Raw genomic sequence first — 15,866 nt, 5'->3', positions numbered from 1 at the left:
GAGCTCTCAAAATTACAATGGACCCCAAATGGGGGAAGCTGGATTTGCTTAATGACTGCATGTTTGGTTTAACAGTGATTCTGCAGTGATTTGCCTGACAATTGTGACAAAAGGGTCATAAAATTGGGCACTACTCATATAGGATAAGAGAGGGACAGGGATGGGACAGGACGAACAAAACAGAATAACAGAGTTTGAGTTTTATTGGATTTATATGCCGCCCTGAGTCCTTTGGGAGAAGGGCGGCATATAAATCCAATAAAACTCAAACTCAAACTCAAAGAGTTGGAAGCAACTTTGGAGCAGGGGTGAAATCAACTTACCTTTGCTACCGGTTCAGAAATGTTAGTGTGCCTGCAGAGCGTCAAAAACGGGATGTGATGAGGTCCGGGTGGGTGGGCGGAGCCTCCCAACCAAATAGAAGCGGCTGAATTGCACCACTGCCTTGAAGGTCTTCTAGTCCAACCCCCTGCCTAGGCAGGAAACCCTATACCGTTTCAGGCAAATGGCTATCCAACATCTTCTTAAAGACTTCCAGTGTTGGGGCATTCACAACTTCTGGAGGCAACTTCTGTTCCACTGATTAATTGTTCTAACTGTCAGGAAGTTTCTCCTCAGTTCTAAGTTGCTTCTCTCCTTGATTAGTTTCCACCCATTGCTTCTTGTCGTGCCCTCGGGGGCTTTGGAGAATAGCTTGACTCCCTCTTCTTTGTGGCAACCCCTGAGATATTGGAACCCTGTTATCACGTCTCCCCTGGTCCTTTTTTTCATTAAACTAAACATTTAACAACCGCCTTAGAAATTTAGCAATGGAATTTTTTTGCCTCACTTATAGTCATAAGGACTGCTTGTATTCAAGGAAGGACCTGATCATTGCAGAAAGAGAAAGGGGAACAGTGCATCCAGCATAGCTTTGAGCCACATTTAACACACTTACGAGGCACCTTTTTTTTAGAAGCAGTGAAAAATGCCTTTTTTTTCTAAAGCTTGTAGAGAACAGAAAAAACTCAACAGGCAAAGAGAAAGCCGTCTTATGCTTAGCTAAATGCTGAGCTGGCTTGCTCAGCATTTGCCTGCTTGAAGGCAGCTGAGCTTTGAGTCCATCTAAAAAGAAAATACTACCACGGGGACGGGAGGGAGCCCTGTGTCGTCCGTCCATCCCTCCCCCCCTCGCGTAATGTCCTCTTCTGCCTCTTCAGCTGTAACTATCGATCCGGAGACCCCATGCAGCTCTGCAGATGCTAAGCGGCCTTTTCTGACCTCACTAAACTGCCGGGCTCACTGCATGAATCCCAGGCTTGAATCTGCATTGCAGTTCGACACCAGGCGCCAGCCGTTTTCTGCAGCGCCACTCAGAGCTCGGTGCATTGGCTGCTGATTGCATAAACGGGCTGAGCCCCTTCAGGTTGCATTCAGGGGGATTCGTCTCTGGTTCGGGTCCAGTCTGGATGGGGAAGGGGAGGAAGTACTGGGGGATTGTGTTGTATACATAAACCGTGGCAGGTCAAACTCTCTGGCATTTTCAATTAGAAAGGAGCCCTAGTAGAAAAGACCTTCTTTTGCTTTTAGACTCTTAAAAGAAAAATCAGAATCTTGGAAACTGCAGTTTTGGAGTGCTACCGATGGGCAAATGTGGAACCTTTATACCGGTCAATTAAGAATAAATGGATGGACATTTAGCAACCCTTCCCCCATCAGCTGATCATTGATGAAGGAATGATTTTTTGCAGGTTCTGTCATATGGCTAAAATCAGCCCTTCATTCTGCACCCTCTGTCATAGGACCTATATTATGGGCTATGGAATCACTCCCTGCCTTGTTACAAACAAGCCAATTTGTACTCTATTGTAAGCAGAAGTGGTATTCAGCCGGTTTGGACAATACAATAATACAATACAATACAATAGTAGAGTTGGAAGGGACCTTGGAGGTCTTCTAGTCCAACCCCCTGCCTAGGCAGGAAACCCTATACCATTTCAGACAAATAGCTATCCAACATCTTAATACATACAATAGTAGAGTTGGAAGGGACCTTGGAGGTCTTCTAGTCCAACCCCCTGCCTAGGCAGGAAATCCTATACCGTTTATACTATCTTCTTAAAGACTTCCAGAGTTGGGGCTTTCACAACTTCTGGAGGCAAGCTGTTCCACTGATTAATTCTTCTAACTGTCAGGAAGTTTCTCCTCAGTTCTAAGTTGCTTCTCTCCTTGATTAGTTTCCACCCATTGCTTCTTGTCCTACCCTCAGGTGCCTTGGAGAATAGTTTGACTCCCTCTTCTTTGTGGCAACCCCTGAGATATTGGAACAATGCTATCATGTCTCCCAGGTTTGGGTGAACCGGTAGCGGATGTTTTGAGTAGTTCGGAGAACCGGCAAATACCACCTCTGGTTGCCTCCGCCCTCCCGCCCCCGTCATTCCCTGTCCTTGTTTTTTTAGCTCAGCCGATTCGCGCAACAAAGCGGATTGTCGTGCCTCAGCTGAGCTAAAAAAACAGCTCACCAGCGCTGACACCGAGGGTGGTCTTTCAGTGCTGCATACATGTGTGAGGTGCGCGCATGAAGCCTGGCCGCGCATGCAAAGCTCTCTCATAGAACCGCTAGGAAAATATTTGGAATTCCACCACTAATTTTAAGCCGCCCAGAGCTGCTTTGGTTCATAACAGAGACATTTCTTAAATAAATAACAAAGCATTTATTTAGAAGGCTCCATCCCTCCCCACTCGGAGGCAGAGTCCAACCGCCGCCCCCGCCCCCAGTAAAAATTACACAGAAACAATAACATAATGATAATAAGAGAGCTATTTTGGCCTGGGGGATTTAGGGCACCAGCCTAGAGAATAGGAGACTCTGAATTCTAGTCCTACCTTAGACATGAAAGTCACTGGGGGACTTTGGGCCAATCACCAGGAGACTGTGAGTTCTAGTCCTGCCTTAGCCATGAAAGTTGTTGGGAGACTGAGCCGTGGTGTAGGGTTTTCCTGCCTAAGCAGGGGCTTGGACTAGAAGACCTCCAAGGTCCCTTCCAATTCTATTATCCTGTACAGACTTTGGGCCAATCACCAGAGGACTGTGAGTTCTAGACCCACCTTAGGCATGGAGGTCAGTTGGGGGACTTTGGACCAATCACCAGGTGATTGTGAATTATAGTCCTGCCTGCTGGCTGACTTTGGTCTGGACACACTCAGCCCAACCCACCTCGCAGGATTGTTGTGAGGAAAACAGGAGGAGGAAGGAATATTAGGTATGTTCACTCCTCTTTTTCATAGGGGTGGTCTCCATCTTTACTTAGTTGACCTCTTCCCCAATTCATGGGCCCCCCTAAATGTAAGCCAAGTCCTGGGAACAGGGGTGCATGCTGGAAATGGAAGTCCTGGCGATTGCTATCGCGATTTTGTTGAATCCCTCTGCCTGTCAACATTTCTGCTTGTATTCGATCCCAGGGAACTCCGTCATCATCTTTTAATTGTAGGTTTCAGAAATCCATCACACAGTTTTGTGTCCAAAATATCTGTCTGCCTCTCGCAGTTTATTTGGTTTTTATAAAGTTTTTACAAGCAAAGCACAGAGCAGCAACACATTGCAATAACAGGTTCACTCCCCCAAATCTTCCCTAGAGAATCAAGAATGCTATTCAGGCCAAGGTTACCTCATGCCTTTGCTCTGGTGAATTAATGAGCTAATAGATAACGTCTGTGCATCACCTTTCCTTTATTCCTGCATTTGGTTCTGCTAATTAGGTGAGCTTGTAGGTTTCCAAGATAGCCAGCTACTGAGATCATGATAATTTCTACGCATGCCTTTACATAGCTTTACCTCTCATTCCTACATTTAATGATCCCATAATCCCTTGCGGGGTGGAGTCTGGGCAACTGAATGGAGCTGAGTGTTTACTGGCCAGACACCCTTCCTGTCACCAATGTGGAGTTATATTCAGCAGATATATTCTCATCGTGCCCAGAGAGAGAAATATCTGTCCCTACCTAGGATCGAACTCACAGCCTCCTGGTTGTGAGGTGAGAGCTCCACCTCTAGGCCACCGCACCAATTCCCAGGGTAATTGCATGCCCTTTTAAATTTAGTTTAAAATTCCAATGCCTGAATCTTGTAGAGAATACGGAGAGACCCCAAATATTGTTCCCAGTGGTGGCTTTTTAATTAACGATGTTAGCATTTGAACTCTGTGCTTGTTCCTTCCTCCCTACAGCCCTCCAGTGATTGCAGTCCTCAGCATTGTTATTCTGTCGCCTTTGTTTGTACTGATTTATCTCCCAAACCGCTCCTTCGAGGATCCTCTTTTATATGGTATGTTCATTTTCCATTTTACGGTACCTGTTCGGTTTGTAGTGCATGATGCTTTTCTTCGCCTCTCACTCCCATCTTGCATGATCCTTTGACCATGGGGGACAAGTGGAAATCATTGCTGACTTCCTGACTCCCTCAAGTAGATCCCTATCGCTTAACCATGTGTGGACTTCAGTGACGTGCGGTGAGCTTTATGGCTGGTGAGGCTGGTGACATCATCAGCGTGAGCCGCGATCCCCTTCATGTTGACTCAGGAAGGAGGGGAATGGGACCACGTCAGCCTCCCTCCTGCGCACGTCCCATTCCCCGCCTTCCTAAGTCAACATGAAGGGGACCGCGGAGCGCGATCCGCAGGACAGCGGCTCACGCTCCGCGATCCCCTTCATGTTGACTCAGGAGTCAGGAAGGAGGGGAATTCCCGTCCTTCCTGACTCCTAAGTCAACATGAAGGGGACAGCGGAGTGCGCTCCGTGGGACCGCATCTCACGCTGCGCCATCCCTCCTCCGCGATCCCTCCAGCCTCCCTCCTGCGCATGTCCCATTCCCCGCCTTCCTAAGTCAACATGAAGGGGACCACGGAGTGCGCTCCGCGGGACCACGGAGTGCGCTCCGCGGGACCGCGGCTCACGCTCCGCGGTCCCCTTCATGTTGACTTAGGATGGCGGGGAATGGGACGTGCGCAGGAGGGAGGCTGAGGCTAGAGGAGCCTCCTGCACACGTGGTCCCATTCCCCTCCTTCCTGACTCCTGAGTCAACATGAAGGGGACCACGGAGTGCGCTCCGCGGGACCGCGGCTCACGCTTCGCGGTCCCCTTCATGTTGACTTAGGAAGGCGGGGAATGGGACGTGCGCAGGAGGGAGGCTGAGGCTAGAGGAGCCTCCTGCACACGTGGTCCCATTCCCCTCCTTCCTGACTCCTGAGTCAACATGAAGGGGACCACAGAGCGCTCCCATTCCCGACCATGTGTGCAGAAGTCTCCTCAGCGCCTTTTCCCTTTTTAAAAAAAAATTTCATGATGAGAGCGGTGCGGCTCTGCCTCCCCTGCCTCCCCTGACCGCACGTCCCTGGTGGACTTCAGTTCCCAGAATTCCCCAGCCAAGTGTGTGCTGGCTGGGGAATGCTGGGAGTAGACGTTCACACATCTTCAAGCTGTCCAAAGATTGAGAAACACTGGATTAGATCACTGAATAGGAAAGCGTGGTTGAAATATTTTTTACATTAAATCACATTGGATTGGAAGTTTTTGCTCAGTTGTTTTGGCATAAATAAGGCCCCTGAAGGTAGCTGAACAGATTGCGATTACAGTAAGCAAATATGTATCTGCAAAATATCTGGAGAGGATTGCAGGATGGATAAACAAAAAGGAGATTTCTGAACTGTGGAGACAGCTTTTTTCTGCATTCCTATACAGGTAATCCTTGACTTACAACCATTCGTTTAGCCACTGCTTACAACAGTACTGAAAAAGTGATTTATGCTTATTTTTTTACACTTATGCCCGTTGCAACATGGGTTGTATTTATGACAATTGCAGTGTCCTGGGGTCATTGGGGAAGGCAGATTCACTTAACAACTGTATAATTAACTTATTAATTGCAGTGATTCACTTAGCAACTGTGGCAAGAAAAATCGTAAAATGGGCAAAAATCCACTTAACAACTTTCTTGCTTAGCAACAGAAAGGTTGGGCTCAATTGTAGTCATAACTCAAGGACTACCCGTATTCACCGACTGGGGAAATGTTAGTCAGAGTTGAACAAGGAAAGAGAGCTAGTTGGTTTTATTAGAAACTTGATGATGGGGAAAAAAAGATCATTCCATACCAGTGGTGGGCAACCTTTTTTTTCAACTGAGCCAAATCTCGCCAAAACCACGATTGAAATTTACTTTGAGAGCCACATTTTTAAAACCGAAAATGCATAGGATGGTACACTGTTTTTAGTTTCAATAAGTTTTTATTGAGAATATTCTGCATGCAAGTATCCACGTAGGTCGGGAGGATACAAATAACACAACTAATAAAACAAAAACTTTAGAACGATATTATTTATCGATAACGTTAAATTCCGTAAAATTTGCCTTACAATGTAGAGAAAATTACATCCTGACATTGACTGACAAAGTCACAACCACTAATGTGAACATTGGCCTTGCATTTCCTTGGATAGTTTGAGTAAGTCAGGTTTGTATGTTGTTGTTTTTAATTTCATCTCTCTCTCCCACTTTCTTTCTTTTTTTCTTTTTCTTTCTCTCTCTCTCTCTGGCTCTTTGTCTCTCTCTCCCTCCCTCCCCCATCTCTGTCACTCTGTGTGTGTGTGTGTCTGTCTGTCTCTCACTCACTCTGTGTGTGTGTGTGTCTGTCTCTGTCTCTCCCTCTGTCTCTCTCCCCTCCCTTCCTCTCTCTCTGTCACTCTGTGTATGTGGGTGTGTCTGTCTCTCACTCATTCACTTAATCACTCACTCTGTGTGTGTCTCTCTGTCTGTCTATCTTTCTCTCCCTCCCTCCCCCTCTCTGTCTCTCTCTGTCTCTGTGTGTGTGTGTGTCTGTCTGTCAGTCTCTCTCTGATTCCCTCACTCACTCCCTCTCTCTGTTCCTCTCTCTGTCTGTCTTTCTCACTCACTCACTCACTCACACACACACACACACACACTGTGGTCACCTTGTTGAGTGTTCCAATCACATTTGAAACACTCAACAACTGGCCTGCATTTATGGTATTTTGCAGCATTCTGCAGTCATAGGACCAAAATTGGTTGTCACTCGCCCGGGCTTTTGCAGAAGCTTCCCTCCGAAGCCCGAGAGGAGGGAGGGGAGCGGGCACCCGGCACACAGAAGAGCCGCATTAAAGGGTGTAAAGAGCCGCATGTGGCTCCCGAGCCGCGGGTTGCCCACCACTGTTCCATACAAAGTCACCCAGCTGGCTTCCCTCTCTAAGGGAGGACTAGAATTCACCACCTCATAGTTTCTGGCATAGTATATTGGCCTCTAACCCCACTCTGCTCTCAGTAGATGGCGCTAAGGAACCAGTGGGACATTTTGAGACAAACTGCTTGCATGATTTGAGTCTGATGAACTTTGACAACTTTAAGACAGGTGGACTTCAACTCCTAGAATTCCCCAGCCAGAATTCCTTGGGCTTGTTCTTGATTGCATCGTCTTGCTTTAATTATAAAGAGAAGCACCTATTAAAGCAATGTTTTTCTACCTTGGCAATTTTAAGAGATGTGGACTTCAAGTCCCAGAATTCCCCAGCCAGCCATGCTGGGAGTTCTGGGAGTTGAAGTCCACATCTCTTAAAGTTGCCAAGATTGAGAAACACTGATCTGGAGACTAAATGAATAATACTATTTTTATAGATCACTTTCTGATAACCCGGCGTTGCCCAGGTATTTATTTCTAGGGGGAAAATGTCCGGACCAAACGTAATTTCTAAGGTTGGATTTTCCCCCTTAGCAGAGGGTGGAGTTCCCCCTTGTGGAGTACTGTGAAGCCGTTACCATGGCAACTCCACTGCACTGCACAGTAGAATCCATTTGAAGGCACAACAGGCTGTATCTAAACAGAACACCCCCCCCCCCGGAGGGGTGTTTGGGGTGTCTTACCCCCACAGTATTTGTTTCCAGAGAGTAAGTCATCTGTATACCAAATTTGGTTGAAATTGCTTCAGGCGTTCCAGAGTTATAGACGCATATACACACACAGCCATATATTATATTTTAATCAGTGGATTAAAAGAATTGCCAGTTCTCCTAAGGCTGGGTCCCCAACTCCCGGTCCGTGGACCAGCACTGGGCTGCGGCACTTCAGAAACTGGGCCCCGCAAACAAACAAAGCCCCATCTATGGGATGCAGGCAGCACATGAAACCATGCCCCCTCCAATCTGCAGAAAAAAACCTCTTTTCACAGGAGTGATCCCTGAGGCCCAAAAGGTTAGAGTCCACCGCCTTAAGCTTGTAGAGTGAGAAGAGCAGTTGGCTATAAAATGCCAATTAATGAATTTGTTTAAGGAACATTATGGGTCTCGCTTCAAATAGTTCAAAGCCTGTGAAAACTTGCATACCTGTACCACCATAACTCACTCACTGGCTCTTTCTGCTTCACCAGTGTTCATGGCCCTTTGCTTCATCGCTGGAACAGATGCTGTGATTGCTTTGGAGAAAGACGGCTACACCAGCAGCTTTGCAGATTTCTACATCCGAGAGGTGGGTCTGCCGGGATCCCCCAGCCTGTGCTTTTGGAAGTAGGGGAAACCCACCCTTAAACGCTGTGTCTGTAGCCTGCCTGGAGAAGCAATGGTGTATGTTAAAAGAGAGGGGCGGGGGGCAAACTTTGATTGTGCATTGCCATTTTGAGTTTTTCCATCCCTTTTAAGGGATAATTGGTCCTCTGGGAAATGCGGTCTCAGGACTGATAGGGAGGGGAGTTAGGAAAATGAGTTTCCCTGATCTTCCCTGGATTGGCAACGTGATCAAATAAATCAACTGAATTTCAGCCACCGCGGCTTCTTTCAGATGTTTTTTTAAATCCTCCAATCTACAACACCGCTCTGGGATTTCCTAAGAATCTCTTTCCCTGTTAGTTCCGGATTCTCGTTAACTTTTTGAGATTAGTTCTGCCCTGTTGCCAAAGGACAAGAAACTCACCCCCATTGAGAGCAATCTATAACCTTATCTTGACTTTACCCCTTTTTCTCCTTGACTGCTAACTGGCTGGTTCTGGATGCCATTCAAAGTGGTGCAATTCAGCTGCTTTGCCCTTCTAGCTGGTACCACCTAGTGATCTCAAAAAGCTAAGCAGGGCTAAAGTTTTTGGATGGGGGAAATCACCTGGAAATCCCAGACTGGGAATTTTTTAAAAAAAATCATAAAATGGGATGTGACTCACTTAATTGCCCTGCTTAGTAACAAAACGTGGGGCTCAATTGTGATCATAAGTCAAGCGCTACCTGTATAGCATCATTGTGAAAATTCACTCGCTACGTTTTAAACTGGCATGGTTGAGGTGTCGTGTGAGCTCCAATCGAGTTGAAAGAGATCTAGAATTCTCCTCAGTAATCTTGCATTCTTTGGTTTGACCTCAGGTTTGCGACTTCTGAGGGAGGAAACCCTGCCGCCTCTCAAGGAATTGTCCTATTGGGAGCTTTCTTCCGAAATTTAAGCTCAATTTTGTTTTGATGCCTTCCAGTCCTGCCTCTTGGAGCTACAGAGAACAAGTTTGCTACCTTCAGCTGGTTGACTTGTTCTGAAGGAGAGGAGCGAGCTCAAGACGATGTTTTCTGACAATGTTCCTTGTTTTCTCCTCTGGGTTGCAGGGTGAGCCTTATCTGGGCACAGCATATGGCATTATGATCTCCTACTGGCACGCTGCGGTGAACTTCGCCATGTATCTCCTCATGATTGCAGCCATTGTTCAGAGGTGAGGCCGAGTCTCAGCCCTTTGAGATAGACCAGACCGAGAAGTAGAAAAACTCTTGGGATTCTACCGGGTTTTTATAGGGAATAGCTGATAACCCGGCATTGCCTGGGTATTTACTTATAGGGGGAAAATGTCTGGACAAAATGTAATTTCTAATGTTGGATTTCCCCTCTTACCAGAGGGAGCCCCCTTGTGGAGTGCCGTGAAGCCATTGCCATGGCAACTCGACTGTGCTGTACAGTAGAAGCCATTTTACAGCAGTACAGTAGAAGCCATTTGAAAGCACAACCGGCTGAATCGTAACAGAACACACACCCCGAGGGTTGTGAGGGGTGTTTTACCCCCACAGTATTTGTTTCCAGAGAATAAGTCATCTGTGTACCAAGTTTGGTTGAAATTCCTTGAGGCGTTCCAGAGTTATGCTGGAACATACACATCCATTTATATATATATATATAGATGATAACTGTGGAGAGAAAGGAAGGTGACCTTGATGCAAGAACTATAACTATAGCAAAGGGAGATGAAACATATTTCAAGTCTGGAGAAACAAAGTAATGTTGCGAGGTGGCTCAAACAAACTCTTCCTCGACCTACTGAAATATAAAAGGCTGGGTAGGTACAGATCAGAGGTCGGTTCCTACTGGTTCGGCCCGGTTCAGCCGAGTAGGTAGTAACTCTGCCTGCCACGCCCCCGAGCCAGTTCTATCAGTGGCGGCGCCATCTTGATTTTCGGTTTTGCGCATGCGCAGAACAATCTTCATGCAGAATTTCTTTTTCCTTTTCTAACGTCATGCGCATGCGCAGACCTTTTTAAGGTGCAAATGCACACCTGCGGGATCGCATCCTGCCCCATACATCCCTGCGACCAATTCGCTCTCACAGAGAGGGACTCCTCCGGGTGCCGTCCACCAGGCAGTGTCAGAGGGCGGCGCCCAGGAGTAGGGCCTTTTCTGTGATGGGCCCAGCCCTTTGGAATGACCTCCCCCCAGATATCAGGACAACGACCGATCTCCGCTCCTTCCGCACGAAACTCAGGACCCACCTGTTCCAACTAGCCGGCCTGGCTTAACTAGAACCTTCTAACCTCCCTGGCAATTTTAATATTTTAATATTTTAAACGTAAACTTTGGGGTTTTAAACTGTTTTAATTGTTTTAATTTATTGCTATTTATTTGAACCTAGTGGCTTTCATTTGTATTTGACTGTTAAATATTGATGTCACCTCCTCCATGCCACACTTGTATTTTTGATTTAATTGTACGTCGCCCCGAGTCCCTTTGCGGAGAGGGGGCGACTGATAAATCGAAACAAATAAATAAATAAACACCTACATTTTTTTGTGCACTGAACCTGCAGTAATGCCGGCAGTAACCCACTCCGGGTTCAGATAGTCTCGACTTATACCCCAATTGAGCCCAAAATTTCTACTGCTAAGGGAGATGGTTTTTACTTGAGTTTTGCTCCATTTTATGAGCCTTCTTGCCTCCGTTCTTAAGTGAATCACTGCACTTGTTAACGGTTGTTAAGCGAATGTGGCTTCCCCCATCGACGTTGCTTGTCCGAAGGTTGCCAGAGGGGATTACGACCACAAAGTTATAAAATTGGGTGTGGTGACATGGGGACCTGCTTAATGACCACCACGACTTACATCCGTAATTCTGGCCTCAATGATGGTCATATGTCGGGGATGACCTGTAATGCTTTCCAGGATATCTGCTTGCTTTTAAAAAAAAATGTCATCGGAACATTCTGCTTTCTAGAAAGAGTTATCGGAACGTTGGCCTCTATTGGACAGGATCCTTCACCATGGCACTTGGGGTCTTCCTGTTGGGAAATGTGATTGGTGAGTCCTGTTTTTTCTTCTTCTGGATTTAGCAAAATCCCTTCCCCGTTTCAGCTACGGTTTAAAATAAGGAACAAGTTCGCTCCTTAGAATAAAAGATTTTGGGAAGGTGCTAAAAGAAAAGAATGGACTGGCTATCATTGGAATTTTTGTTTTCAAAAATAGCAGAATCCATTTTCAAAATTTTTTATATAAAATACAAATAGCAAATAACAGAGTTGGAAGGGACCTTGGAGGTCTTCTAGTCCAACCCCCTGCTCAGGCAGGAAACCCTACACCATTTCAGACAAATGGTCATCCAACACCTTCTTAAAAAGTGTTGGAGCAGTCACTACTTCTGGAGACAAGTCATTCTACTGATTAACAATTCTCAGTATCAGAAAATTTCTCCTTAGTTTTTGCCTTGTTCTCCCTTTGATTAGTTTCCATCCATTGCTTCTTGTCCTGCCTTCTGGTGTTTTGGAGAATAGCTTGACCCCCTCTTCTTTGTGGCAGCTGTCATGTCTCCCCTAGTCCTTCTTTTCATTAAACTAGACATACCCAGTTCCTGCAACCGTTCTTCATATGTTTTAGCCTCCAGTTTCCTAATAATCTTCGTTGCTCTTCTCTGCACTCTTTCCAGAATCGCAACATCTTTTTTTATGTCATGGTGATTAAAACTGGATACGATATTCCATGTACGGTCTTAACAAGGCTTTATAAAGCAGTACTAACACTTTGCATGATACTGATTCTGTACCTCTGTTAATGCAGCCTAGGATTGTATTGGCTTGTTTTGGCAGCTCTAGCACATTGCTGGCTAATATTTAAATATTTGTCTATTAGGAGTTGTAGTTACTATTAAATCAGGAAATGAAAATGAAAGGAAAGTGAAAATAATGAGAAATTAGGGGAGGGAAAAAGGAGAAAATCGGGGGAGGGGCATTGACTTTTGATCTTTTTATCATAATAGAAGATAATAACTTTACAGTCTCAACTTTTTACTTTTACACGATAATATGTACTAGTCATTTCTATAACAGTGAACCTATCTAATCAGCAAAATTAAAGTCAACGTTTCATTTTTCCATCACAACCTCAAAACCCAGAAGCCATTTCCAAAATAAAACAAAATTAGAGATGTTCTTTTCTTTAAATAAAGCAACCCAATATAACATCTCTACTTTTTTTCTTTCTATGGACAATAATATACGTTTCTGTTTGCACTTATGAATCTGTATCATCGTTTATATTAAGAAAATTCACTGTACTCTTTCAAGTTCTTTAACCTTCAAGAGAAAAAAAAAACCTTCTTTAACTTCCATCTTAAAGCTCAAAACATTTCTCTAAAAATATTTCAAAAATCAACAAATCCTGATATTTACTACTTATAGGGAAATACAGCTCTGAGATTGGACCAGCCTTTCTGCTCAACCTCCCATATCTCATCATACCCATCTGGGCAGCCAAAAGACTCTTTGACCAGCCCAGGACCTGCCCTCTGCCAACAGCTGATCAGGTATGAAAAATATATGTATAAAGGTAGCCTTGACTTTAGGAGTGAAATCACCTTTGCTATTGGCTCACAAACGTGAATGCACGTACCACCTCTACATAGAGCATAAAAAATGGGACGTGATGGGTGGATGGGCAGAGCCTCCCCCCGCTACCGCTAATGACTCACCCAAACCCGCTGAATTGCACCACTGCTTGACTTACAACTATTTGTTTAGTGACCGTTGACTAGTTGGAAGTTGCAATTCAATTTCAATTTCAATTTATTAAATTTATAAACCGCCCCCTCTCCCCGAGGGGACTCGGGGCGGTGTACAGACAGAAATAAAATGCACTATAAACAACAGAAATACAAAACCCCAGAAACAAATTAAACAAAAAGTCTGTACAATAATCATAAAATTAGCTAATAATTAAAACCAATTAAAATACCCCAAAATTTAAAATACCGGCCAGGAAGTTCGGGATTAGATTATGATTATGATTGGGCCAGGCCAGCTAATTGGAACAGGTGGGTCTTGAGTTTCTTACGGAAGGAGCGGAGATCAGCAGTAATTCTAATATCGGGGGGGGAGGTCGTTCCAGAGGGTTGGGCCCATCACAGAGAAGGCCCTACTTCTGGGCACCGCCCGCCGGCATTACTTAGCGGATGGTACCCGGAGGAGTCCCTCTCTGTGAGAGCGAATTGGTCGCAGGGATGTGTGGGGTAGGATGCGATCCCGCAAATAACTAGGTCCTGAGCCATGGAGCGCTTTAAAGGTGATAATCAACACCTTGAAACGCACCCGAAAAGCCACAGGTAGCCAGTGCAGCTCGCGTAGGAGCGGTGTTATATGGGAGTACCTAGTACTCCCCATAATTGCCCGCGCGGCTGCATTCTGGACCAGCTGCAGCCTTCGGGTGCATCTCAAGGGGAGCCCCATGCAATGTCATTGAAGAAAATGACAGCCTGTCCTCATACATCACACATCATTGCCATACCCCCATAGGCACGTGATCTAAATTTGGGCACTTGGCAACCAGTACAGGTAGTTCTCGACTTATGACCACAATTGAGCCCAAAATGTATGTTGTTAAGTGAGTTTTTCTCCATTTGACAACTTTTGTTATCCCATTTGTTAAGTGAATCACTGAAGTTGTTCAATTAGTTAACACGGATATTAAGTGAATCTGGCTTCCCCATTATTTTTGCTTGTCGGAAGGCTGCAAAAGATGGATCACATGACCCTGGGACAACTGCAACCGACATAAATATGAGTCAGTGGTCAAGCATCCAGATGTAAATCACGTGACCATGGGGATGCTGTGATGGTCATAAGTGTGAAAAATGGTTATAAGTCACTTTTGTCAGTGCCGTTGTATCTTTGAACCGTCACTAAATGAACTGTTTTAAATCCAGGACTACTTGTATGTATTTAGACTGTGAGCTTGTCAATCAGAAGGTCAGCGGTTCGAGTCCCTAGTTCTACGTAAAGGAGTGAGCTCCCATTACTTGTCCCAGCTTCAGCCAACCTAGCAGTTCGAAAGCACTTAAAAAATACAAGTAGAAAAATAGGGACCACTTTGGTGGGAAGGTAACCGTACTCCATGCGCCTTCTGCGCTTAGTCATGCCGGCCACATGACCACAGAGACGTCTTCGGACAGTGCTGGCTGTTCGGCTTTGAAACGGAGATGAGCAGCGCCCCCTGGAACCAGAAACGACTAGGAACCTTTACCTTTACCTAGCATTGCAGCAGCTCATGTGATCACCATTGGTGACCTCCCCAGCTGGCTTCTGACAAGCACAGTCAATGGGGAGAAGCCTGATTCGCTTAACAACTGCATGATTTATTTAGCGACTGCAACCATGGCAAAAGCCATCTTAAAAATGAGTCTCTTAACCACTTTGCTTAGCAATAGAAATTGTGGTTATAAGTTGAGAACTAGTTCTATAGCTATCACTCCCTGTATACTGTAGTGCTTTTTATATAATAGGTTAACTTTCCTTTTTAAAGTGGTTTTCTTGGGGCTGTCTTTGAGTCAGGGTTGGCTTCTTGGAGACTCCCCAAGTTTTCTTGGCAAGGTTTTGGGAAGTGGTTTGTTATTGCCTCATTCCTAGGGCTCAGAGAGAGCGACTGGCCCAAGATCCCCCCCCCCCTGGCTTTCATGCCTAAAACGGGATCAGAAGTCACAGTCTCCTGGTGATTGGCCCAAGATCACCCAACTGGCTTTCATGCTTAGGGCAGGCTTAGAACTCACAATCTCCTGGTGATTGGCCCAAAATCACCCATCTGGCTTTCATGCCTAGAACTCACAGTCTCCCGGTGATTGGCTCAAAGTCACCCATCCAGCTTTCATGCCTAGGGCAGAACTAGAACTCATAGCCTTCCAGTTTCCACCCTGGTGCTTAATCACTAGACCACACCGGCTTTTTTATTCCATCTTTATCCCCACCTCTAATAACTCAAGGCAGCAGTTACACATATACATAGTTCTAACCTCTAAAGTATTGGATTTTTAATCCGGCTATTGTGTTGGGTTGACTTGTATAATAGTGGCTTTTTATTAGTAAACCCAAATCATCGTTCTTTCCATTGATTTGTCCCTGGCTTTTCCTACCTACCTCTCCAGGAGCATTCAGTGCAGTTTTTAATTCATTCCTTCTATTTCCAATGCTCAGAGACAAGTATTCTTGCTGACGTAGCCAAAACAGCCCAAAAGTAAAGGATCAGCATTTTGTCTTTTTTTAAGCAGTAGTATAAAAGTCTTCGGGGAAAGAGTCTTGGTGGGACGGAAAGGGGATAGAGGTACAATATCTGCTTAATT

At 45.4% G+C, this 15,866-nt stretch overlaps 1 protein-coding gene across 1 annotated transcript in view; it reads left to right on the top strand.

Annotated features, from left to right (window-relative positions):
- The window catches only part of TM6SF2 (transmembrane 6 superfamily member 2), a 37,404-nt gene that overhangs the window by 10,819 nt on the left and 10,719 nt on the right, over positions 1 to 15,866 (top strand). The window contains exons 2-6 of the mRNA XM_081959687.1: positions 4,206 to 4,303; positions 8,410 to 8,507; positions 9,617 to 9,720; positions 11,484 to 11,566; positions 12,940 to 13,064. Coding sequence (XP_081815813.1) covers positions 4,206 to 4,303; positions 8,410 to 8,507; positions 9,617 to 9,720; positions 11,484 to 11,566; positions 12,940 to 13,064 — 508 coding nt within the window. The remainder of the gene's footprint in view (positions 1 to 4,205; positions 4,304 to 8,409; positions 8,508 to 9,616; positions 9,721 to 11,483; positions 11,567 to 12,939; positions 13,065 to 15,866) is intronic.

This window comes from Natrix helvetica (genome assembly GCF_964273705.1).
Source record: "Natrix helvetica genome assembly, chromosome: 1".
In the NCBI taxonomy this organism is placed as follows: Eukaryota; Metazoa; Chordata; class Lepidosauria; order Squamata; family Natricidae; genus Natrix; species Natrix helvetica.
The sequence above is the reverse complement of the archived record's forward strand: the minus strand, read 5'-3'. Positions and strand labels throughout refer to the sequence as shown.